Source organism: Drosophila pseudoobscura, chromosome X, assembly GCF_009870125.1.
Source record: "Drosophila pseudoobscura strain MV-25-SWS-2005 chromosome X, UCI_Dpse_MV25, whole genome shotgun sequence".
Classification (NCBI taxonomy): Eukaryota; Metazoa; Arthropoda; class Insecta; order Diptera; family Drosophilidae; genus Drosophila; species Drosophila pseudoobscura.
The window spans coordinates 4,419,508-4,445,457 of NC_046683.1; the positions used below are offsets into that span (position 1 = coordinate 4,419,508).

Below are 25,950 nucleotides of genomic sequence, written 5' to 3' on the forward strand. Positions count from 1 at the left end.
TGTGGTAGCTACCAGTAAATAGTAACCAGTAACAGAGACAGCATAGAGGAGAGAAATTTTTTTTGAGTAATGAAGATGTTAACTGTTAATGGGATGGGATGGCGAGGATTGTATCTGAAACGTGAACTGCCCTATGAAAGATTTTTAAATAACTTAAACAAAAATGAAAACAAAAACCAAAAAACCAAAACCAAATACCAACAAGGAGAAACAAGCAACTATAAGTCGACAGTGCAGAATATTAATTCGAGCAAAAGTAAGTAAAAAAAAACTACTAAATGGCCTACTGAAATAAGCAATATACATAAATTCATAAATAGAACAAGTTTAGTGGAACAAATTACAGTTTAAATAACGAACGAAAAAAGCAACAAACAACAAAACGGGAATATATTCAACAAAAATGCAAATTATATTAACTATACAACCGTATATACACTATATACCTATATATATAACTATATATATATATATAAATTATAACTATTAAGCCCGAGCGGAATTTTTTTTTTAAATAAATAAATATTTAAATAAATAATACCGTAATACACCATACAAATACTGAATAAACGACGACACACACACATGAGACACAGAGGCATAAAAAGAGAACTTGTCTTGTTCCCGTAGTCCGTAAATGAAACACACAACAACACGCATTGACACTTGCATACATTTATAAACGAACGGAAATAAGAACAAATTTAATTTTATTCGTTTATACAAATACATATATACATATATTATATATATATATACATAATAGCAGCTAATTGTTGTACTTAAGATGTCACATTACAAAGCGATAAGTACAGTACTTACAAAAAGGAAAACCAATAAACGAAAATATTTAAAATTCAACGGAAAACCAAACAAATAACGGGCCTTTTAATTTCGAAACTGGCTCTGGCTGCGCCTTACAGCCCATTTTCTGGACATTAGCTGGACTGACTGTTAACATCACTGCTTATTGGCGGGAATTGTTAACAAAATAGATGTGCGGGATGGTCTTTCCATATTGAATTCTTGTCAGCACTTCCATATAATATCTGCAAGCTCTGTGCTCGGTCACTGCTGTTAACAGCGCTCCTTGTGCACTTAACAGCACTGGATGTGCGCTCCTTTCGAACGCTACAGTTCTCCTGTTGCACCTAACAGCACGCTTGGTGGTGCGATTCAAATGTATTAAAAGCTGTATTTAATCGGTCAATAGCGCGCTCCAAACCGAATGCCCACCAACGGGCACAGTCTTATCAGTCGGGCACTACAAGTATTGTAATGTTTTTGTGAACACATCACTTGAATTCGACGCAGCTGCAGCGTGGCCGGTGCAATGAGTCGTCACTGCGTTCTCCTGAATGCACTTTCGTCGGGCCAACTTGTTCGAAACGCAACAAACATTATATCATCAGTGGTCCTCGGTGGTAATGCCCAACCACTCGAGTACCCAATTGACAGAGGAACAGAATTAAGTGCTTCCCTGAAGCGACGATGTCAATTCGCATCGAATTACAAGGAAATCGAGGTCCGCTGCCCCGTTTCCATTGGAACTAATGATGATGATGATGATGAATGATGATCGCCAGCTGATGATAGTACGCTCCAACACGTTTTCCAATCACATCCAATTAATGTTCGCACAACGACCGTCGACTTGGCAAGCCGTTGCGGCATTACGTCAGGGCGCGCAATTCGCACGATAAGGTGAAATGTTCTAGAGACGCCCCTCCCCCACGGCACCCAAATAGCAATCCTTCGTGGCACGTTCCAAGAGCTTCACGGGGCGGCCAAGGCCTGTCGTCGCGCTATCACTATCACTACGTATCAGTGCGATAACTTGGTTACGTATGTAGGAGGATATTGGCCAACTTGTGCATTGTCATTGTTTAGAGTCGATTCGGCCGGAATAGCATAATCTGAGGGTCGAGGGTTGGATCTGGCTCGAGCCGGATTGCTGCGTTGCATAATTGAGTGCTGGGTGGCAAACGCGCCCGCCCTGCCCCCAGAGCACAGCACACCCAGAGAGTGAAGTCCCTAGTGTGAATGCACTTCAATTGACTTTGATTACGGCTTGGTTCTGTTTATTTACGAGTAGTTTATTGATATTGATATCGGTTTTGTAAATGGTTTGTTTGGGCCGCATTCCATTGCTGCCAAGGCTAAGTACTTGACACATCACAGATTGAATACACCACTGATAATTTTCTCTTAACTACTACTTCTTCAGGAAGAGCTCGTGCAGCTCCACCTCCTTCAGGTTGTTGAGAGTGAGCCGGCGGGTGAATTTGCCCGTCCGCCAGTGTTCCTCCAGCTCCTCGAGGGTGCGTCCCCGCGTCTCAGGGACAAAGAAGCCGATGAAGCCGGCCGCCAGGAACGAGATGAACGCATAGAAGGCAAACAGATTGGCAGTGCCCATGGCGGCCTCCATGTTCGGATAGATTTTCAGCATGATGAAGGCGAGGATCATGCCAAAGAAGACGGCGATGCCGGAGGCACTACCGCGTGCCCGCTGCGGGAACACCTCGGAGATCATGAAGAACGGCAGCGTGAGCATGCCCATTGTGGAGAACACGATGTGTGCAACGATGCACACAACCGGCAGCCAGTGCCAGGTGCCCACTGTATCTGGCCACCAGCCGCCGGCGGCCAGCAGCAGCATGCAGAGGCCCATGCCCGAGGCGGAGAAGATGCCGGACGGCTTGCGGCCCCACTTCTCGAAGATGGTGCTCATGAAAAAGGTCATGATGATGCGAGCAACGCCCAGCATGACGGCCACCAGCACGGGGTCGATGGAGACGCCGGCCCTCTGGGCTATCTGAACGGCATACACGATGATGACGACCACGCCGCAGGCCTGCTGAAAGCCAAAGAAGGCAGTCATCATTAGAACCGGCTTGTACACCTCCGGACGCTGTATGAGCCGGCTGAGCGATTCACTGGCCGCCGTAGTCCGGCTGTTCTCGGCCGTCGCCTTCATGTGCGCCAGCTCGTCCTCGAACTCCGGCACGTAGTCGTCCTCTGTAAGTAACAGAAATCAGTACATAACGTAGATAAAGGAATCCTAGTAAGAACTCACCTTTCTTCGGCAGGCCCCGGAAGTATCTTAGGGATTTCCTGGCTCGTTCGTCGCGTCCTTTGGTCAGCAGCCAACTGGGGGACTCCGGCATGGGGAAGACCAGGAGAGTGGCCGCCAGCTGGTAGCAGCAGCTAATCGTCGAGATGAGCACGATATTGCTGCGTATGAAGTAGCCCAGTAGGTACATCATCAGGATGCCGCCGGCGAGGCCAATGGAGGTGCCCAATATGAGTCTTCCTCGGATCCGTGGCAGACTGATCTCGGCGGAGTAGACGCCCACCGGTGACACGAACATGCCGATCATTATGCCCCCCAGGGCCCGGCCCACCAGCATCTGGGCATAGATCAAGTCGCGGTCGGTGTGCAGAAAGCTGGTGGCCAGCAGCAGCCAGCCGAGCAGGCCCAGCAGGTTGGTCACCAGGATGGTATACTTGCGGCCAATGCGGTCCATGAAATAGCTGACCAGCAGCCCGCCCAAGGGACAGGCCATGTTGTTGATGGAAGCTGTGGTCGGAAAACGGAGAAGAAACGGAAACGGAAACGACAAAGTAAGAGACGCTCTTCGCCTGCATATGGCTTTAGTTACTCACCGAACCAGCTGGACTCGTCCTTGTCCAGCCAGAAGGGCTGGGTCTCGTCGTGGAGCTGGGTGAGCGTCACCGAGGGCATGCTGATGACCATGCCCGAGCCGAGTACCCCGCTGTTGCCCAGAAAGACCATCAGCTTCTGTCGCAACACGGCCCGGTGGCTCTCGCCGAGCGGCTTTCTGCAATGCTCCTTTGTTTTGGTGTGGTCCATGTCTTTGCAGATCACGGGACTGCGAAACGATGGCTCCTCTTGGTCCTTCATGGTGGATGTGCCTGTTCCTTGGGTTCCTTGGATGAGGCGTGCCCAATTGTGTGGCGCTTTCTGCTGGAGCTCTTTGCGCGCACGCCGCCAATCAATTAATGGTTATAAACGAACCGTGGAGTCAACGTCGTTGACTGCTGCTTCACTCTGTTCTGATACTTTGGGTGTTGCTGCTGGTAGTGTTGCTGCTGCTGCTGCTGCTGCTCGTGCTGGTGTTGGCTACACTTGAATTGTAACGACAAGTGGAAACTTCCGCGCATTTCAATCATGGGCTGGCTCCAGTATCAATTTCATAAGCTTCTTTCGATGACGACTTCGGCTACACTACTCCCTGCTGTGTCTCGTGTCGGCGCCGCGTGCGTGTCTCTCTGTTTCTGTTTCTGTTGCTGTCTATGTCTGTGTCTGTGGCCTGCAGCCACCAGTCAGCCACCTCTCTCGGAGGACGGGCGCTGGCGCCTTTTAAGCGCAGTGTTCTGTCGTTATGTTCTCCCCTCAGTTATCAGTTGCCGGACGAATGTCGCTCTCCGTGTTGAACATTTGCCAGCAGCGTGCTTGCTATTGATTCCCCTATCGATTATCACCTGTCAACACTCAACACTAGCTCTCGCAATCGACACTCTCACTATACCACTCATAGACAGCGAATTTAACAAATTCAACGATTTGTTTTCACCACTTAGTCAATTTGAGCTGCTGCTTCTTCTGGTGCTGCTGTCGATGACAGCCAATGACGAGCCTCCGCATGTACATACGCAATCGGTTTCCACTGTCTGGTGTCTGCCTACCCTTTCCCTGAGCCACAGTGTTGTTATGGCAACCAGCTCCAGCTCCTGTTCTCGGCTGGCTTCCTGCCCCGTCCCGTCCCGTCCCGTTCCGTTCTGTAGGGCCTTTGATGGTGTGTTCTGGGTAAAAACCAGCTGTAGTTCCTGCCTACCGCTGTCTGATGTCTGACTGCTCCCTTCACTAGGGCTTTGTGTGAGGCTGTTCTTGTGGCAACTACCTCCTGCTCCTACTCCTACTCCTGCTCCTGCTGCCTGCTGCTTGCTGCCTGCCCTTCGTTGCTTTGTTCTTCCTGTTCTTTTGTTCTGGCGGGTTTCATCAACCGGTTGCGCGTCCGCTTGGGTCAACGTTTGCCAAGCAACTGAGAATGAACTGGGCTGGATGCTCTGCTTACGTTGCTTTATTTTCTCCCCTGGTCAGAATAATTTGCAAATTAATTTAGTAGCAAAAAAAATATGGCTGGCTCCACACGTCGTATACGCAATATGTCGCACAAATAGAATGCTACGTTACGTATACGCCCCGCCCTGTCTGCGGAAGTAGAGCCCACAAGTTGTTAGCCCCATCGAACCTGTGGCACCCGCTTCCCTTTCCAATTCTCGTTCTCTTTATTCATTATTCTTTACTCATTCTCTTCCCCTCTCCTACAATCGAACGACATTGGCAACGAACTTGGGGCGCCTTGGACATGGACATGAACGGGTGGCGGCAGGCTGCACACTGCAGACTGCAGGCTGCTGTGCAACGAAAATGAAAATGAAAATTAAATCAAAGAATTAGAATATTTAACATCTATTCTTGGTCGTCATTCGCATACTCTTTGGTTGGAAAAAGTGCTGGCGGGGATTGGCGGATTGTGCATCCATACACAACTATAACGTTATTCCCTCCCATTCGGAAATTCCATTTATAAATGGCGCTCACGTTTACTTTTTTCATTGGTAGGGGAAGTACCAGTAGTAGGGAAGATCTGCTGGTATAATTAATATAGTCATGGCGTGTTTTAAGGGTAGGGAGTGGACCAACACTACAATATGTACATATATTTCCATAATTTACTTTAATCTTGGCCAAATTGGAAATTAATTATTATTTTTGTATTCTATCGGGTCAGACTGATGCAGAAATCTACGCCATTTCGGGTTAGGGTAACAAAAATGTGTTTTATAATGATTTTTCTGTTTACGATCGGCAGCGGTGTCGCTGCAGTTGGCCAGAAGCCAAGGCAAACGGAAGAGAGTGATTAAGAGAGAGAGAGAGTAAGCGAGAGTGTGGAATGCTTATCAGAGTAGAGCCACTTCTGCTTTGCTCTACTCTACTCACATTGCGCTCTCCCCTGAGGGTGCATAAATTATGCGCAACTCGAGATATCGGTGGCTCTGCAAGTATTCTGGTATTCCGATTCAGCAATAGCAATGGGGAGGTGTTCACGCCGCTGCCACGCGGCCTGCCTGCCCGCCTGCCCTGCTGTGGCTTTAAGTGTACGAGCGGATGGGATTGCCAATTGTGTTGGTTTAATGAATAAAATACGAGCCACATTTATTGCGGCTCTTGGCGCCACAGCAACTTAATCGCGGCAATGATAATAATAATCATAATGAGGCAGGTAGAACATTGCTTTAAACCAAATATTTACTCTCTGATTGTGCCAGCCAATTTGGCGAAAATAAAATATTTATCGCCCAATATTTGAGCAGCGCTACCAATTTGAAATTGTCAGGCATGAAATTAGGCAAGCCAACAACAAGTAACCCCCCTGAACAAAATGGGATTGCCGAACCACAAACTGAAGCCGAGTGAAACGATAAGTTATTTATGGCCAGCGACAAGGGTTCCAGAAAGTAATTTAATTTTGTTTTCATGTTTTGTGTGTTCGCTCGAGCTGAGTTATGGGAAGATTCAGGTTTCCCCCAACGTCTCTGACGACAAATACTACTACCCTTGCTCTCTCCCTATACCTACCCATCAATCATCTTGGAACTGCACTGTCAGCTAACTATTTTAAATACAATCCGCAAACGAGGAATAATAGATACCCTGGCAGATCACTGATTATAAAGGAAGCCATATTGTATAGAGTACTGATTTCAATAGGTACCATTTAAGTAAAATAATTTTACAGTTTGTTGTTCGAATCAAAATATAGTAATTTGTGTGTTAAAAATTGTATTGGGACTAAAAGATAGATCTAAATTCGTGCGAATAGTTTGCATTGATCGTACAACCCTCTGCGAGGGTATAAAGCCGAAATTTCAGCAAACTCTCACACGTTAATGGCCCTCCCAGCCAGCTGATAAAAAGCGAAACGTGAGACTGTCTACCCCAAAAAACAAAAAAACCCATAACTGGTTATCTCAAGTGCCTGGGGCTGCGTCAGATCGGCTGAGAAGCGAGATGAACGCCTGGCAACAAGACAGCTTTTTGTCAGTTAATTGTGGCCTAGAATCAGCATCTGGTAAATGGTAATTGCTGAAGAAAAACACGTTACGTTTGAAATTTTGGAGCTACATCTGTTTGTGTTATTTTTGGCATGTATGAGCCTAAAAATGCCTCAGAAATACTGCCAGCTTTTCAGAGTTCAAAAGTGGGAAATCGATTCTTTTCCTTAAAATTAGGGTATGAAATAAACACAAAAAAAAAAATTGTTGGTTCAAAACAGAGTTAAATGTTTTCAAAAAGATTATTTTGATATTCTCATCCTAGACCTCAGCACTTTTTTTCTCCATACACTATGAACTATGATCTGGTCGGCCCTTAAAGGGGGAGCACAAATAAATTTTTAAGGCAAATAATTTAAACTTATTTTATCATTAGATCAACCATATTAATAATAGTATAAATGAATTAAATGAATGAATGTAATCTAAGAACATCCAATGTTTAAGAAAAAACATCGATGTCTGCAGTGTACACCCAAACTAGCTCTAGTGTGGATCGAAAAAATGAGTCATATTTGTGAATGGTCTAAACAATGGGGTACGGACAACGAGCAAAAACAGGAAAGCAAATTGCAAGATTCGTACGAGCCTCACCTCGCTTTTGAGGCATAAAGCCGATTTTGCCTTCAAGGTATATTAGGCGTATATATATTAGGTATATTAGGACTGAGCAACATTTTGAGTACCCTGGAGAAATGGATGTTCTAGAATTGAGGAAATGTTTGTCATCTAATGGACCAATAAAGCCCAAAACTAGTCAGTCTCTGTTTTAAAGGTTTTTTAACGATATTTTGAAGGTAGTAGTATTACAGAAACCTATAATGGGTATCAGGATCGAGTTATATTTACAAGGCCCTAACGACTATCATCTTTCGTTTTTTGTGTTTTGACCTATTTCGCTAAAACCTTTTTTACGCAAAATCCAATGAAAACCAGTATTTAGAATAAGCTAGTTAAGTAGAAAATTGATTCATTAATCGTATTAAATTATGTGGGCATAGATAAAGGCCCGGTTGACAACATTTAAATCCTTGTCGCTCACATTCAAAAAAGTTCGATTTGGCGCGCACCACTCGGTATATTTTTCAAGTGAGACCGTATATACTGTAGAAACTGGTTTTCGCCGCGCTCGCATGTGGTGTTTTTTAGTGCTAAATGGTATTTTTGTCAATTATTAATTTTATTTTCAATGTTATATAGAAATCCAATAAATGCAAGTATTTCGAATAGGCCAATCATGTATAGAATTGATTCCTTAATCGTATAAAATTGATTGGGCATCGCTAAATCTTCCATATAGATAGTATTATTCAACGGAACAAAGAATATGAGAAATTTGAATTCGCCGCAGTTCGCCGCAATTCGCTTCAGCAACAATGAGTCTCATTCCATACACAAATGTTGCGCATTCCATACACAAAAGTTGCAGCAACATTTAGTTGAAAACGGTTTTTTGGTCAAAATAAAATACATAAAGGTAATTAAAAGAAGCAATCTTGTAGAAAATACATTTATCTATGGGATAAAGCTAAGTGGGCAAATCTATATAGCTTTAAATATTGGCAATACCCGATTCGCCGCAGTTATGCTATTGCAACAATGAGTCCCATTCCATACACAAACATGTTGCTAACTCCATGCACACATACCCTGGGGGAAATGGATGTTATAGAATTGTGAATATGTTTGTCTTCCAAGGCTCCGTAGGTATCAGGATCGACATAAATATACACAGGATACTAATAATACACATGAATAAGTCAAAAACATATCAATTTGAGAAAAGGTCTTAATAAATTACGTTTGATCTTCATATAAAATTAGCGAAATAGGGTGTACAAAGGGCTATACACGCATCACGTCTTTAAATACCAGCAACCTTGCGACTGATTTTTTGTTGAACTATTTTGTTCAAACCTTGTTTTAGCCAAAATGCAATAAAAGCAAGGACTAAAAACTAACCAATTGTGTAGAAAATGTATTCATCTTTGTTCTAAAATTATGTGGGCACTGCTAAATATTCTATTTAGCTGGTAATATTCGACGGAATATCAAAAACGAGGAATATGTAAAATACAACATGACTTCGTCAGTATATTACGGTATATTTTTTAAATGTGATGGTATATTTTTAAATATTTCTGTGGGACGGTATATTTTAACGATAAGTCCGCGGTCACATAGTTTTTCGAAAAACATCGACAGTGCAATCAATAGTTCTTCACCAAACATCGCAGACATTTAATATTAATTTAATTTTCAATGTTATATAGAAATCCAATAATTGCAAGTATTTTGAATAGGCCAATCATGTATAGAATTGATTCATCAAGCGTACAAAATTGAGTAGGCATGGCTAAATCTTCCATATAGATAGTATTATTCAACGGAAGAAAGAAAACAAGGAATATGTAAATAGAACTTGAATTCGTCAGTATATTACGGTATATTTTTTAAATGAGACGGTATGTTTCGGTATATTTCAGGGGGTCGGACAGTATATTTTGACAAATCCGCGGTCTCACTGGTCCTTCGAGTGTTAAAAAAGTTTTTTTGTTTAATTTTCGATCTGCAAAATGGTGTTCTACTTTAAAAGCAACATTATCCAGCCACCGGCCATTTTGTACATGGGCCGCGACAAGCACGAAAACGAGGAACTCATCCGATGGGGCTGGCCGGAAGATGTCTGGTTCCATGTAAACAATCTCTCGTCGGCGCACGTTTACCTACGTCTGAAGCCGGGTCAGACCATTGATGACATACCCAGCGATGTGCTGGTGGACGCGGCCCAGCTGTGCAAGGCCAACAGCATCCAGGGCAACAAGGTGAACAATCTGGAGGTTGTCTACACCATGTGGGAGAACCTGAAGAAGACCCCCGACATGGAGCCGGGACAAGTGGCCTATATCAATGAGGGGGCTGTTCGCAAGATTCGCCTAGAGAAGCGGGTCAATGAGATTGTGAATCGCCTTAACCGTACCAAGACGGAGGAGGAGCATCCCGACTTACGTGGCCAGCGCGAGGCGCGTGATGTGGCTGCACGCAACGACCAGAAGAAGATGCTTCGCGCTAAGCGCGAACAGGAGAAGGAAGCGGCCAAGCAGCGTGAACTGGAGGCAGAGCTTCGCAGCTATGCCTCGCTCCAGAAGTCCGAAAATATGCGCACAAACTACGATGCAGGCAACGAGTCGGACGACTTTATGTAGTATCAAGTGCATTTACCTCTAAGCTATGATTATCATTATATGATATTCATGATACATTTTTTTGTTAATAAATTATATAATATAAAAACCTTTGTAAATAGCTGAAAGGCATTCAATTCCACGAATTATAATTTTAAAGTAAAAAAAACCCGGGAGAACAGCTGAAACGCAAATTTTTCGCTTGTCTGGCAGCACATCTGGTTGATCTGGCACCGCTGTGCAAAATTTAAAATTAATGCTAGAGTTTATTATCCGACTTATTAGCCGGAATCCTTTGAAAAGGATTTGCCTTTACCAAGCTGGCAAAGGGGGGTTATGGGCTTATGGGGGGTGGAAAATGCAACATGCAACAATCTTAATGAATATTTTCAGTTGAACTGTCCTTGACAGTTGGTTGATATTTGAACAATCATTTAAAAAGGAGGCATGACTATGACCCCTGAAAACTCTAGGTTTTTTGTGATTAGAGGCTTAAATAAAAAAAAACCTTAACATTTGATATCAAAGTTCCGAAATCGGCATACAGGCGTTTAATCCAGATATCTGGATCCTCGCTGGGCAGACTCATCTCTCTGAAATAAAAGGCATTGCTTCTTTGTAATATTTCCCTGTGATCGTCAAAATCGTTTGCAGCCAGGAGCCATTCAATAGCGAAAAATAGCTACCCCTGGCCTCGGAATCGAACTATTCCAGGCCATGCTAAAGGTCGAACTTCTTAACACGCAAGGATCCGTCAGGGATCAGTGCCAGCCAGCACCCTGCACGTTAAATCAGAAAACATAGGGCTTGGAGCATGCGGCATAGGGATGATATTGTGGTTCTTGTGCATGTCAACCACATTTTCCAGGATGTCCATGATGCGCCCAAAGCAAAGAGGTAGTGATTCTGTCCACGTCTCGGCCGACATTCAGGATTTTCAGCCAGATATAAACGGCATTCCACACCTCCAAGAGAGCCTATGCACTCTTTACATTAGATGAGATTTAATAAAAAAAAGGGTTTATTTTGCAATAATGAATAAAACCAGTTAGGTGCAGTTACTACTACAGACATGGGTAGACATGGGTTGGGGTAAAGAGTATCCGTAAGTACATACAAGGATTAGGTTTACTCGATATGCTCTAGGCCTAGATTAGTTAGGTTGGTATGGTTTATTCGACTAATTGTAGAAACACTTAACTAAATTCGGGGAGGAGCTATCGGGGGATATACTCGTACACACAATATATCCTTAACGCTAGTAAGCTACTTAGCTCCTACGTATTCAACTAAAATATAGACAAAAAATGGGCACAAATTACATGATAGGTATTTGCATTGGTACACTCAAGACTAGACTATACAAATGGGAGGGGGAGCTTATGATGGGAAGTCCTTAGGTGGTTACTGGTGAGTGTTTTTGTGTGCTGAATGTGTGACTAGTATTCGTTGAGACTTGGCTTATGAGTAGGATCTGCTACAGTTACGATTGTTGTCTGGCATGGAGCGAGCACTGGGTTGGGGGCCCATCTCAATTGCTTGGCTGAGCTGGAGCCGGAGCTGAAGCGACGGGAACGGAGACGGGAGTGGGAATGGAAACGGGTACTGGAGCCGAACCCGAACCCAAAGCCGAACCCGATTCCGACTGTTGTCTACGCGGTCAAGCGACAATATCGCTACCGGGATTGTAGCCAAAGTAGTTGAGATTGAACTCATCGCTGAAGAGCACCTCCTCCTCGGAGGGTTCCACCTGGTGCGACATCTGAATGCCCAGCTCCATGGGATCGATCTCGGTGATATAGTACTGCGAGTGCGAGTGGGTCAGGCTGTTGATATTGCCGCTGTTCATGTGTATCCCGCTGCCCACGCCATGCTGCTGCTGCCTCAGACCGCTCTCCGTGACAACGACGTCCTTGTGTATGGGATTGAGATAGTCTTCTGGTTGGGAGCAAACAGGAGCAGGCACAGGAAGAGAAAGAGAAGCAAACCATGTTAGGTTCCGCATTGCTGGCCAACCTGTCAAGTTACACTCACCATTGTCCAGCAGCACGTCGTGATAGGTGCTGATAATGGAGTTCACCGACTGCACCTCCACCTCGCGATGGATGCCGTTTAGAATCTGGCCGGCCGTCTTGCGCAGCTCGTCGTCGCTCAGCAGATCGTTGAAGGGCAGCAGTCTCTGGTGATGATGGTGATGATGATTGGAGTGGTGGTGCGACGGTCCTGCCGTTGACTCATTCGCCGTACTTGAGGAGTGTTGCAGCATCTCCTGCGTGAGTGTGGCAGCTGCCACAGCGGCCTCATCGTACAGACAGCCATTGCTCGTTTGATGTAGTCCCTGCCCCTGTCCCTGTTGCGGCGAGTGGCAGTTCTGTTGCTGGTGCTGCTGTTGCTGTTGCTGTTGTTGTTGTTGTTGCTGCTGCTGTTGCTGGAGTTGCTGCTGATGCTGTTGGATGCGTTCCCGGTTGATGGACTCCATTTTGAAGAACAAATCCAGTCGTTGCTTTTTCTACAAAAAACGAAAGAGTTAGAGCTACCTCGACTTGGGGTGCAAGACTCCACTTACGTGCTCCCAAGCCAAGACGTTCTCGGCCGAATCTCCGCTGGAGATGGCCCACAAGTGGCCAGCGCCCTGGGGCGCCTTTACTCCCTTGCGGAAGTGCGGATTGATGGATAGATTGTGTCGCACCGAGTTCTTCCAGCGGTCATCGTTCGATTTGTAATACGGAAAGCGATCGCTGTGGAATGATCAAAGGAAGGGATTGAGATGAAATACTATATGGTATATATATTTAAAGTGCGAAGACTGGACTGAGACATCGATTTTCATGAACTTTTGATGGGTTACTCGTACACAATTCATTCACATTCACAGTTCTTCATTCATTCCCTCTGCATATGGGAGCAGGTATCTCAGGATTGGTTAGCCATTTCCAACCCTATCCGGTGGTCAGGCGGCCCAAAACTTTGTTGACCAATTGCAATTAAATTGTTCAGCAGCAGGAGGTGGCGCCAAGCCAATCCGGATCGGAAGGCGGGCATGGGAAAGCCAATTTACACGGAACACGTCATCGCACAGCACAGCACTGCGGCAGACGCGCACACAGACCCACAGACGTACAGCTGAATAGGAATACGGACACGGACACGGACACGGACATGGACATGGACACGGGCACTGACAGGGACATGGACATGGACAGGGACAGCGCCACTGGCACTGGCACTGGCACAAATTATGCGTCGTTTTTATTCACCTCTCTTTTATTCTTTCTCCCGTTTCCCAGTCACGAACAGGCAGGCCATTCGGAGCAGTACGTACGTCCACACATACATACAGTGTAAGTGTATGGCTATGGCAGTGGCAGGTGGAAGGTGGAAGTGGAACCACCACCATTGATAGACCCGCCATCAGTCCAACCCAACCTCCTGCCCCCAGCCCCTGCCCCCAGCTCCGGCCAGGCCATTTTGCCCAGATGTAAAAAGGAAACAACGACGACCGGAAAGGACATCGCGTGCCATGCCGGGCGGGCTCCCACTCTCCTCTGGGATGGGATGGAATGGGATGGGGGTTTCCTTTTTAGAGTATGGGTGTACGACCGTTGGGTGGTGGATCGGGTCGGGTTGGGTCGGGGCAACAAAATGGAAAGTATTTCAAATTACGGCACAGCCATAGCTCAGAGCGGGGGATGGAAGACACGCGCCGCTTAAGGAGAAGGAGAAACCAACCCCCGCTGAAGGGATCTATGTGCTATGTCATTGGTTAACTGCCAGTGCCCGTGCCCCTGCCCCTGCCCCTGTCCCTGCCCCTGTCCCCATCCATTCTACGCCCACGTAGAGTTGAAAAGCAATCCAAAAAATTTCAGCACGCGAGCCCCAAAGGAGGAGGCCAACAACATCCTACCACCACTCCACACCAGGACGGGGGTATTGGGCTGCAGTCGAGTCCCCCTATTACGGCTCCTTCTATTTCTTGGTTTTTCGCTTTTCTTCCGTGTATTTTCCGTATTTTCCTAGTGTTTTTTTTTGTTTTTGTTTTGGGCACGGGAAAATGACGACTCATAAATGAAGTGAAATGAATTATAGAGAAATTCATGGCGGACTGACGCTCCGTCTTGTTTGGCTGACTCTTTGGGGGGGTGGGGGGTGGGGTCCGGAGTCCTTAATGACCCCTCGGTTATGTCCTGATAACTCCCCATACACGTATGTGCACAGATATCGTACTAAATGACGTAGATATCTTCTTTTTTTTTTGTATATGGTAGCGATCTGGCACGCAGTCCCGTCATGACGCATCAAACAGCGAAGTCAAATGATGTGGCACTTGAAATTGCTCCGGGAACGGCGGGATCGGAGGAGCCTTGGCTATCCGTATACCCCTTTCTCTGAAGCAGGAGGGTAGGCGTATGAAATTAGCTCCATCCCAACCGGAATTAGAATGGCTTCGCTTGGATTGCAATGGTTAGGGGCTGGGCTGGTATGAGCGATGATGGAAAACCCTCCTGTCCTAATGGATTCTTTTTTATGCTGTATATTCAATCATCACATCATAAAGTTCTGTTTTATACTCAAATCTTTTGTTTTTCGAACATTTTGGCCTTCATTGTGATCCAATTTGGTCAACTAAAGATCCAGTTTGGATGAACTCAATGTATTCGAGTCTTGAGATTCCTGATCAATATTTAATGTACTATTTTTGAGTACACCTATATATTTCAAAGATACAATTGTATTCCTAAAGGATCCTGACAAATTATCAGACTTTCCTGTTAAGGGGAGGGAGCTTCCCGTTCTAAGACCAAAAAGTTGCAAAAGTTGAAATATTTTAGTTAATTTTTGGGCCTTAGAAAGGGAACAACCTCCCCTTAATAATAGACCCGTATCTGACTAGTGATTAGTGCATAAATATTGAGCTGCTTGCTTAAATAAATAAATACAAAAATCACCATGAGTTTAAACATTTTTTTGATGGCCAATTTGTGTATCAAAGATTTTGTGGATTAGCCGCGTAATCACTGCCCTGCCATCATCATACTTGGACCTTCCTTAGAGTGCACCTTCCACCTTCCTCCTTTCCATCAGAAAAAAGTTGTTGAAGCCTGAAGTTATTGGCGAAATAAACTGTCACCATTATTGGCCATGCCTGGTCGAAGGCACTTGTAAATTTGAAAACATTAAGTCAGGCATTGATGTTGGTATAGTTTATGGTATCTGCATGTCTGTTTGGGCTTAATCATGGACTCAGTCAATCGATGGGCCTACACAAGAACCGACATATACATGTGTATTATGCATATTTCTGCCCATCCGCCCATCCACCCATCCACCCACCCATCCATCCCACCATCCCTGTATCTTGATGTGTATATATGTAGCTATGAAAGAGGGTACACTAGTATCATGTTGGCACAGCCCGTCGCACTTGTCGAATTGTCAACGTGGCCTCAAGCACGTAGTACTCCCACTCGGGTAGGGAAAAGGGGAAATCGGGGAAGTATGTATATATTCTTGGGTGGTCGGATGGTTTCATAGATTTGAGTGGCTTCGTTAAGTTGGTAAAAATCAAATACCCGCTATCAGCCACAGTCATCGTTGTCAATGAATTTGACTGACTAACTCCGCGCTCTGGCTTCACCGATGGTTCAGAGCCGCATGGGGGCTGGGTAAAGGTTTTTGGTATGAAATTGTCGGAATACACGGCATGCCACACACCCACACCCATTGATTATCATATATATATATATGGATATACCTACTGAATATATGTGTGTTTATATTTTGAGTTTCAGTGTCGGTTTAAAAACAAAAATATTGCGAGCTTCTTTGATAGGGGACGGAACTCAACATATTCCATCCGTGGGCTGCTCTAGTTCCTCCTGTCCAGGCCTGGTCGGGCACTGAAATGTAATTGACTGGAATGAACCTCGCCCTGGTCCTTGTCCCTGCCACTCTGTACTATCCAGCCAGCCAGCCAGCAATCCCACCATCCCCTTCCCATCCATTGCATTGCAGGCACTCTGATGAGGTCTGATAGGCTGGTCGCTCGGACTAAATGGTTGGTTCGCTCGTGTCTGGGCGTGCCTGGCACGCAAACCACCTCTCTTTCTCTCTATCTCACTTATACATACATATACCTATGCATACCTATATATTTAGTATACTATATATATATATATTCAAAGAGAGAGCTTCATTTTTTTTTGACATGGCAGCAAGGACCGAGGTCCCAACAGAACCCATCAGACTGGGCAACTACTCTTGGCTCTGCCTCTGGCTCCATATACTACTCGTATTTTCTCGAAATAAATATACATATTTCGTGTACGAGTATATCTGAATAGGTATAGGTATTGGTATAGGTATAGCCAGTGTGTATGTACATCCATATATTTATGGCACTACGTTAGTCAGTTCATAAATTGTTGCGGCTCGTTGGCGTCCACCTCTTGGGGCCCTTCTCCTAGCCACTAAAATACATTTCGTGGATTTATGGCCAAAACCAAAACCAAAACCAGACCTGGGGCTGGGCCTGAAGCTCAAGACTGTGACGGAGACCGACCCGAAAGCACAAGTTGCCTCATTTTGGTTGAGCAAAATGAAAAAGTTTTTAATGGCAATTGTTGATTCTTTTTTCTACGAACGGGTGGGCGTAACTGCGGCCTAGCCACGCCCACCCCCGGAAAAATATAGAAAATCCCAAGGCAAAAGTAATCACATGACCAATGACGACTCCATCTTAGATCTCGGGCTGGCACAAAAAGTATTCTCCTTGGACCTGCCCCAAGGTGGATCAATCATGGAGAGCTATAAGCGATATAGATGCCTAAATAGACCCATCTGCATCTGTCTCCGGGTTTGGTATGAAATCTATAACTTGAATCAAATTTAAAATACTATGATATGACGTCATTTGGCCATAAATGGCTGTGTGTGTGTTGGAAAACGTCACTTTGTCACCAATGGTGCCTCAGCTCTTCAGCTACAAACACTAACTATGCGTTGTGTCTCTCTTGGCTTTTGCCTCTTCGCAGAAAAGTTAGCAAGGTCTAATGTCATAGCACCATTACGGCTTAAAGACTCCCATTTTTTGAAGGATTTCCGCATATTTCTGCTAGTTCCAATAGCAATAACAAAAAGCAGCTGCTCTAAGCAGTAATAAATGTTATACAAAATAAAAACGAAAGATGTACATATAATCCTTTGAGCTTTAAACCAATCGTATCTTTAGATATGAAATTTTTGTGTACCCCTGTGGATCAATAGAGACGCTGCTGTATCTATGGGTGAAAAACATTGTTGGTTCACCACATTATAAAGAAATTACTGAAAATAATTAATAAATAAAAGCATCAAGCCTTGTTCGCCCATTCTCCTGTAATTTCTCATAATTTGCTTGCCTTCCTTATCATAGAATACTTAATTCAAACATCGTACATTGCAGAAGCTCTGTCTGCGTTGATTTCGATATCAATAACTTGAGAGCTTCAAGTAGACCCTTCAATCAAAGATGTATATTATTTACCATTCTTTACTTAAAATCAAGGGGAAAACCTATAAGTATTTAGCTGAGAAAAGACCTACAACTGTCAGAGAAAAATTTGTAATTGAAGTCGTAAGCCTTTCTCTAGATTCAAGCACAATCGGATGGCATGAAGGTGAACCATTAAAATACTTTCTTTAGAGTTCTTTGAAGCACATAATTTTCATTATTCTCCATCGATTCCGAGAGCTGAACCATAATACAGAATTAAAGATCATTTTGATCATGTTCAGGTTCATCCCAGTCTAGGCTCTCCTTCAAAATAATATGGGTATTGAGAAGGCGTGTTAGGGTAAAGTAAAGGCCGGGTGTTGAAATGATATTTATGCTAATCTTGCCACCACATCTGCTAGATGGTAGCACTTATACCCATATACTGGTAGTTTTCAGGAACCTCTATCGATCCTAAGTTAAGAGCAATTGCGGTTACCAGAAACGAGGAGGAGGGGGGGTTGAATGTGGCACATGTCCTGGTCGATCATGCATGATCCGCATCCCATAAACACTCAATATGCACATTTCCAATTGACCGGAAGAGCGGAAGCGGCCGTATGCCACTACCCACTACCCACCACTGCCACTCCACTCCACTCTCTCTCTCTCTCTCTCTTAACCCACTTAACCCCTTAACCCTCTGCCACTAGTACTGCCCCAGGCACTGGCAGGTAATTGCTCTCAACTCTAGGCACAGCCGTGGGCATGGACATGGACATGGGCATGGGCATGGGCATGGGCATGTCAAACACCTGATCCCCGGGATGCATTGATGCATGTAAAAGGTGTAGTAAAGCCGGAAGGGAACCGAAACCGTCCCCGACCCCGGCCCCGAACCCGGTCTCCTGGTTCCGATGGTCCAACCCCCGCAATTAATAATTATTGTGAGCAATGTGCAGCGTAGAAATTTCATGGGCAATTGCCAGGACAGGCAAAACGATTAAGGGAATGGGTAGCGGGGGCGAACAAAGTTGGGTAAATTGCTATTGCTATAGGGCTATATATGTACGTGTATATATTGGGCATTGGGGATCGGGGACTGGGCGGGGGCCCATTGCGCAGGCGTCGTCAATTGCCTTGAATGCGACGAGGACGTGGCCATGGGGTGGCGGTAGCAGTGGCAGTGGCACCCCTTCTGGGAGCCGCAAAGTAAATTTGTGAATGGTTAATGAAAAGTTCCCCAAAAGCGGAACTGAGCCAAAAGCCGAGCCGAAACTTCTGCCAAGGAATCGGGGAGTCCAGGACTGTCGGCTCATTACATTTAATGAACCTCTGCCCGAAAGGGTACAGGGTCGGTGGTGGGGTGCTTGGGTGCTTGGGTGCTTGGGTGGATGGTGCAGGTGATGGGCAAATGTCATAAATTATTTACTTCCTCCCCATTGTAAGGGGATGGTTTCGTATGTAAATTTGTATAGGATATTTACACGCAACATTTTGGGCTGCGGCTTCAAATATTTACACTGATTCAGGCCCCCATCCCCACCCGCACAGGTGCAGAGAGGCAGGAGGCAGGAGCCGGAACCCCGAATTAATGAACCTTGAAAAATGTGTTAAAAGTTTTTGTGTTTTTTTTCCCGTTATGATCTAAACCGAATGGATACTCATTATTTGCCCAGAGGGCCGGGGATCCACCGAAAGTAGGTAATAGGTTATCGGGGGTGGAATATCAAACATCTACATATAACTTTGAGGATAGATGGAATATGTCCGAAGACGTAGAAAGATACTTCGGTGCATCCACTGTGCACTCAATCCACACTTTCAAATTTATAAACAGAACAAAGAGGAAGACCGCAAAGAACTGATGAAGGAAGTATTCCTGGAAGAATTCACAAGAATCATGGGTACTATTTATGAATGTTCAATTTAGTAGTTACTCTCTTTGTTAAGATGAGATCTCTGAGTTCTCTTGAATTTGGATTCCTATCATCCATGTTTTGACCACAGAAAATAGATACAGAAAAGAAAAGATATAATCAAAAGAATAAATTTTCTTGTTGTCTGTTGACAGTGGACATATCTGATAGATTGGAAAGTTCTGTTCTGACAATTGGTGCCACTTCCTATTCCACAAACGACAGAGTTCTGGGGGGATCTTTGGAAGCTCCCTGCTCGATATCCATCTGAGCAACCATCAAAGGAATGTCCTGATATTTCCCACCAGAAAAGACAACTGAATCGAGGTCTTGTTTGACCCCAAACATATCAGATGGACCCCTAACATATCTGATAAATTCAAGGCTCCGCTTCGCTCCGTTGCGCTTCGGTTCCAACAACTTGTTGAACAAACCACAAAACGGTTTGGGGACCGCGAGTCCTAGTGAGGAAAATGCAATTTCCCTGCCTATAAATCGTTCGAGGCAAAAACTTTTGGCACTTGCATTGTTTGGAGTTCCTACGCTCCTTGCTGTTTGTGGGGTGAGCAACACCTGGAAGAAGGAACCAATCAAATGGCCAGCGGGAATGCCCAGGAGAAATTCTTGAGATTTGTTTAATTGCATCCGGCTGGCGTTTCCCCCCACCCAAAACTACTACAGCCAAAGCCAGAACAATAGTCCGTAGCCCGTAGTCCGTAGCCCGAGAAAAATCCAACAAAATGGCGTCCATCAAGTGTACTGGGGTTGAATATGGGTGTGGGGGTGGACGAGTGGGTGGCTAGGGGGTGGTTTGGTTTGATTTAGAGTTGGAGTTGGAGTACTTACGATATCCATTGGTATATGCCCGACACAGTCAGTTCACCCTTGTCCTCGAGGGCGTATTCGATGAGTTCCGTGTAGGTGAACGGTGGTTTCTTTGGCCTGCTTGTTTTGCGGTGGTTGGTTTCGGGTTTCGGGTTTCACGTTTCGGGTAGATGGTTGGATGGGTGGGTGGGTGTTTCAGTCGTTCGTTGATTCGTTTTGGGGGTGTGGGTTTTCATTCGGTGGTCGGCATCGATTGGCGGCACCAGAATGGAAATGGAGAAAATTCATATCAAGAAAAGATGTTAACAAAATATTTACAAAATTGCTCTAGAAAGGCGAGAATCTGTTGGGAGATCAGAGATAGAGCTGGTAGCGTTTTAAAGACCCCATATTGAAGCAATAGAGTCGTCTCTCTGAGGGCATCATAGATGGTGGACCACCGTGAGTGGTGTAGAAAGGGTCCAGACCCTTTTGCAGATCGATTTTTCATACGGAATCTACTATGAAGCATTTGCCTGGGTTAGCAACAAATAAAACTACAGCTCTTTGAACTTGGAGGAAAGGAACAGAAAGATTGTTCTCACAAAGATACAGCTATTTTATATAGTCATCCGTTCTTGAATCGTAACAGGGTGTCAATATGGCTATGGCAGTGGTCTTCCTAAGCCAGCCCATAAAATTTTGTAGGCTATTCAGATGGTGGCATACTCACGCCTTGGAGGTTGTATCCTCGACCACAACATGCTCGGCCACTATCATATCGTTGCCATCCAGCTCCGAGGTGACTTCCATCACCAGCTCCTCGAACTTGCGACCGGTCTTGGTGGAGCTGCTAATGTTTCCTGATACAGTACTGCCGCCGGCACCTCCTCCACTTCCTCCTGCTCCTCCTCCGACTGTTGATGCACTGATCGAGGCGCTGGTGCAGCTCTTGGGGGACCGGGCCCGCTGGTCCATCAGGGCGCCATGGCTCTGGCTGGAGTTGAGAGAGTGATTCGAGTTCGTGGTGCATGTGGATGCGGACGCGGACGGGGACGAGGTAGAGCTGCAGGGCGATGTGCTGACAGCGGTTGTGGGCGTGCCGGCTTCGGCTTGACCCACCGGCTGGCCGTGGCCCTGCCCTTGGCCATGGGGCGAAAGATGGGGGAACTCGTCGAATTTAAAGTTGAGCAGCCACGACAGGTTCTTGTCCTCAAAGTCCGCCTCCGAGCCATCGCTAGTCGTCGTAGTCGTGGGCGTGCCTGTGGAGCCCGACGAAGTGCGCCTGCCGGTGGGCATAGTCCGACATCCCGCCTGCTTCAGAGGGACCATGAAGCTCTGATTTTGCGCCACCTGCGCCGACGACTGGTGCTGCTGCTGCTGTTGCTGCTGTTGATGCTGGGACTGCTGCTGAGGCTGGGACTGGGGCTGGGAGCTATTGCTGCACTGCGACACAGGGGGCGGCAGCGTAGCGCTCAGCTGGCCAATCTCCGCCTGCAGACCGGAGTTGTAGCGATGATCGAGCTCGAGCAGCTCGCCCGTCTGCCAGCCGCCGCCGGGTCCATCCTCTAGGGGGGCGCTCAATGTGGGCGTGGGCAGCGCGCTGGGAGGGCCGCAGAATGCGGCGGACGGCACCAGGAGACTGCTGTCGTAGGCGAACAGATCGTTGATGAAAGCGGCCGAGGACTCAGGGGGCCCAGCGGCGGGTATAGTCGCAACGGCAGCAGGAGCGGAGCCGCCACTGGCCGTGCTGCTGGCTACTGGCGATTCCAGCTGGAGGTGAAAGTGCAGGTCGCCGGCATCGTACTCAAGGTGACGTTTCTTCCAGGGGTTCGCCTCGAGTTGGTCGTAGTCCGGGCCCAGGGCTAGGTCCTGTCCATCCACCTGCGACTCGTACTTGCGCTTCAAAAAGTTGTATTCGCAGTCTCCTACCAGGGTTCCGCTGTTCGAGTTGTTCCCGTCACTAGTGGTGTTATTGTTGGTGGTGTTGCTGTTGTTGTTGTTGTTGTTGTGCGAAGCGGGACTGAGATGGACACCGGGAGCACTCACACTGCCCGTGCCATTGACGGGCATATTGACAATCATGGCTCTCAACAATCGCCCAACAATCGGCCTGGCTCTCGTGCAGTTCACGCGACGCCCAAAACACACACGGAGGCACAGGAAAAAAAAACGTGACCAGCAGTCAAAAACGAAAAAAAAAAAGACAATAAACAAAAGGATTCACAGGACGAGCACTAGTCGCCAGGAGCCGGGCTTGGACTGGATGGCACTGTCAACGGGGGCTGGCACTGGGACTGGGACTGGAACTGGCACTGGGACTGGGACTGTGTGTGTTCTGTGTTCTGGGTTCTCCGAGCCGAGTTCCGTCTCGCGCTGCGACTGGCCACGGAATGCGGACAAACGTTGAGCGGTGCCAGGAGCACACTTGGCCAGTAGCTCCCCGCTCGTGTGTGCTGCGCCTGCGCCTGCTGGCGGCTCTCATTACCCCTGCGCACTCAGTCAAGCACAACCCAGTGTCAGGCCTAGTACGAGTACCAGACCAGCACACCATGTGGACGCGCGTACACGCGTGGACTGGACTGGTGCTGGTGCTTGCTGGTGCTTGCTGGCGCTGGTTCTGCTTGGTCGCTCTTTGGCCATAATCGAACATGTGCGTTGGCCGTTGGCCGTTAGCCAATTTCGGCGTGTTGACAGGGTGTTGGCCCTGTGCAGCCATTCAAGCGTCTAATCGCCGCTTTAGGCACCCTGTGAATGCTCCGGTCCCAACCCCCGCCGCACAAGTGTTGCTGGAGCTCGGGAGAGTCGGCCCATCTGCACGGAAAGGGACAATTAATTGCTTATCTGGGCTTTCCAATAAATACTCACAGTTGTTAAGACCAAAGGCTTGGATATAGGGAGAATGGGGGTCAAGAAGAGGATGCCTGAAAATAAAGTAAAAATCATAAGTATTAATGGTTTACCGAGAGATCCATAGATTTTTCTAAAGGCCCGAATGAAGAGCCAGAAAGTCATGGGAGGGAGAGCGAAATATATGTATGTTCTGGTACTCAAGTATTAACAGAGTTTTGTACTATTTCTGGTTTGAAAAATTGCATTGTCAGTACTGCATATAAGACTTGACGTAGCTCTAGTTTCAGAAGGAACTACATTTATAATTGTAGTATACTATATAAGAAATATCCATAAAATACCCAACAAATTGGCAGGTTTAATAAGTTTTATATGTAACTTCAAGAGCATTAACAATCTGGCGTGATGTGAGATTCGTAGCCAATAATCCATATATTATAGGCAGAGGTGCAACCGTAAAGCAAATCCCTATTATTGTTTGTTGTTTGCACTGCCCACAGTACCACAGTGCAATCTACATATGTACATATGTACTTATGTACGTACAGCAGCCTATTATCTCAGTCCCTTCTCTCGCGTCTTTCTTTTTTTCATTCGCCTTCGCTATTCGGCCCGCCTGCCCTTGAATTAGTCTGGAGGAAGCACTCACTTTTTGCACGTCTACCCGCCGCGTGTCTTCAATTTGTTTCCTTCTTGAATCTCCTCGTTAACCTAGCTGAAGTCTTCCACTGTCCCATCCCCCACAATAAACCGTGCTAAACCGAACAATCGTCGAACGATCGCAAACATACGCTGCTGAAAGAGCACAGAAGCTCAACAAATATAATGAAAACGTACAATTAACACAGAATTTAAGTGAGCCTAATTTCGATAAGAATAATACAAAAAACAGGAGTGGACTACAAAATTCCAAGTCTTTGCGAATTGGGTATGCCGTTGTATGACTCTCTGTATAGATTTGGTCGGCACTGTGGAACCCAAGACGGTATTAATATATTTCTATGTTATCAAATATGAAAATCTTTCCGTTGTCCACACTGCGGAGCATCTAGCGGGACGTTATTCAGGACAGATAATATGGAAATGGGTGGAAGCTTGTCTTATAATTGGAGCAGCTCCTTATGGTTCGACTTATAGTATAGGGAGATCTGTATACCTTCTATCTGTAACTGAATAAATGTTTTATGTACATGATGTATGTGCATAGGTGGTGCATAATGTGACTCACTGGCGGCCTCTTATCAGCTTCGATGGAGCGAATCTGTAAATTGAGTTGCTTATAAGCATGTATGTATGTATATGCATAGGTATATAATGCTTACTTGCCCATACGAAAATTCTGGGCAACATTCGTGTTTGTTTGTGCGCGTCGTGTGTGTGTGGATACTCTCGTCACTGTTCCAAGCGCTCGGGCCGCTCGGGCACTCTGCGAAATCGGAAATGCCACAAACAATCATTTGGCAACCTGTTTTTGAGTAGGTTGAGCAAAAAATACCCGCAGAAATGAGCGTGGAAAGAGCCAGATGGCTCGACAGGCCAGAGCGACGGGTACGGGAGTCCCCAAGCGGATCGAAACAGAGTTCAATCGTCTTGATAAATACACTTGATAAGGCCCGTGTTGGCAGTTCGCATCCGACGCTAGATCTCTCCGAGTGCCAGTCATGTTTCCCAGTGCTCGCCTTTGCACGCTGATCGCGGCAGCTGCTCTGATTGTTGTGGTGGCTGGTGTATCCGGTAAAGCTCGCAATCGGGCTGAGGATTGTCCGCAGATCAAGCTGAAGCGGCAGTGGGGCGGAAAGCCATCCCAGAACCTCCACTATCAGGTGCGTCCCATCCGCTTCGTGGTAATCCATCACACGGTCACCGGCGAGTGCAGCGGGTTGCTTCAGTGCGCACAGATTCTTCAGGGCATGCAAGCCTATCACCAAACGGATCTTAACTACAACGACATCAGCTACAAGTAAGCATAATCAGCGATATCAGCTAACACGCCAATGCAACGCTCCATTCCAATTCCGATTCCAGCTTCCTAATTGGCAACGATGGCGTCGTCTACGAGGGCACCGGCTGGGGTCTGCGCGGCGCCCACACTTACGGCTACAACGCCAATGGCACGGGCATTGCCTTCATCGGCAACTACGGGGGTGAGCTAGCTATATTACATATTCTCCGGCTGGTTATTGATTCCCTCCATTTGTCCATTTAACAGAAAAACTTCCCACGCCGGCTGCCCTGCGGGCGGCCAAACAGCTGTTGGCCTGCGGAGTAAGGCAGGGGGAGCTGAGCGAAGACTATGGACTGATTGCGGGCTCGCAGGTGATCAGCACACAGAGTCCCGGGCTGACGCTCTACAATGAGATTCAGGAGTGGCCACATTGGCTCTCTAATCCCTAAAATTCACTAATTCGCGAATGAGATAATTTGGCGCCCTAATCGATAAGCGATTGCAGTTGGTCGAGCTGCCAACTCGGTCTATTCGCCAATTTCTTTAATAAAGTCTACTTAGTTTTTAACTTTAAAAAATTGCAAATACAAGCTAGTTACCTTTAAATCATTGGATTTATTTGTAATTCAA

General features: G+C 46.2%; 4 protein-coding genes across 10 annotated transcripts; 2 read left to right on the plus strand and 2 right to left on the minus strand.

The window, feature by feature from the left end:
- Nucleotides 1–2,071: 2,071 nt before the first annotated feature.
- On the minus strand, nucleotides 2,072–5,080 carry LOC4815884 (facilitated trehalose transporter Tret1). The gene is made up of 3 exons (XM_001355529.3): nucleotides 3,667–5,080; nucleotides 3,077–3,580; nucleotides 2,072–3,018 (listed from the first exon to the last, which is right to left on the minus strand). The coding sequence occupies exons 1-3, from the start codon at nucleotides 3,923–3,925 to the stop codon at nucleotides 2,216–2,218; spliced, it is 1,566 nt and encodes a 521-aa protein (XP_001355565.2). The 5' UTR covers nucleotides 3,926–5,080; the 3' UTR covers nucleotides 2,072–2,215.
- Nucleotides 5,081–9,639: 4,559 nt separating this feature from the next.
- Nucleotides 9,640–10,408, plus strand: LOC4815883 (coiled-coil domain-containing protein 25). The gene has a single exon (XM_001355528.4). It carries the CDS (start codon nucleotides 9,720–9,722, stop codon nucleotides 10,347–10,349), a length of 630 nt encoding a protein of 209 aa, XP_001355564.2. The 5' UTR covers nucleotides 9,640–9,719; the 3' UTR covers nucleotides 10,350–10,408.
- Nucleotides 10,409–11,450: 1,042 nt separating this feature from the next.
- On the minus strand, nucleotides 11,451–24,790 carry fd3F (forkhead domain 3F). Of its 7 annotated transcripts, XM_033382595.1 has the most exons (9): nucleotides 24,698–24,790; nucleotides 24,604–24,636; nucleotides 23,717–24,544; nucleotides 23,391–23,446; nucleotides 21,256–23,336; nucleotides 20,565–20,663; nucleotides 12,895–13,066; nucleotides 12,363–12,837; nucleotides 11,451–12,266 (listed from the first exon to the last, which is right to left on the minus strand). In XM_033382595.1, exons 5-9 carry the CDS (start codon nucleotides 22,605–22,607, stop codon nucleotides 11,989–11,991), a joined length of 2,376 nt encoding a protein of 791 aa, XP_033238486.1. In that variant the 5' UTR covers nucleotides 22,608–23,336; nucleotides 23,391–23,446; nucleotides 23,717–24,544; nucleotides 24,604–24,636; nucleotides 24,698–24,790; the 3' UTR covers nucleotides 11,451–11,988. The 7 variants fall into 7 exon arrangements, with proteins under 7 accessions (XP_033238486.1, XP_033238487.1, XP_033238485.1 ...); XM_033382596.1 differs by lacking the exon at nucleotides 23,717–24,544; XM_033382594.1 differs by lacking the exon at nucleotides 24,698–24,790 and having other exon boundaries at nucleotides 24,532–24,636.
- On the plus strand, nucleotides 24,700–25,926 carry PGRP-SA (Peptidoglycan recognition protein SA). Its single transcript, XM_001355527.4, has 3 exons — nucleotides 24,700–25,335; nucleotides 25,401–25,519; nucleotides 25,585–25,926. The coding sequence occupies exons 1-3, from the start codon at nucleotides 25,037–25,039 to the stop codon at nucleotides 25,767–25,769; spliced, it is 603 nt and encodes a 200-aa protein (XP_001355563.2). The 5' UTR covers nucleotides 24,700–25,036; the 3' UTR covers nucleotides 25,770–25,926.
- Nucleotides 25,927–25,950: the final 24 nt, after the last annotated feature.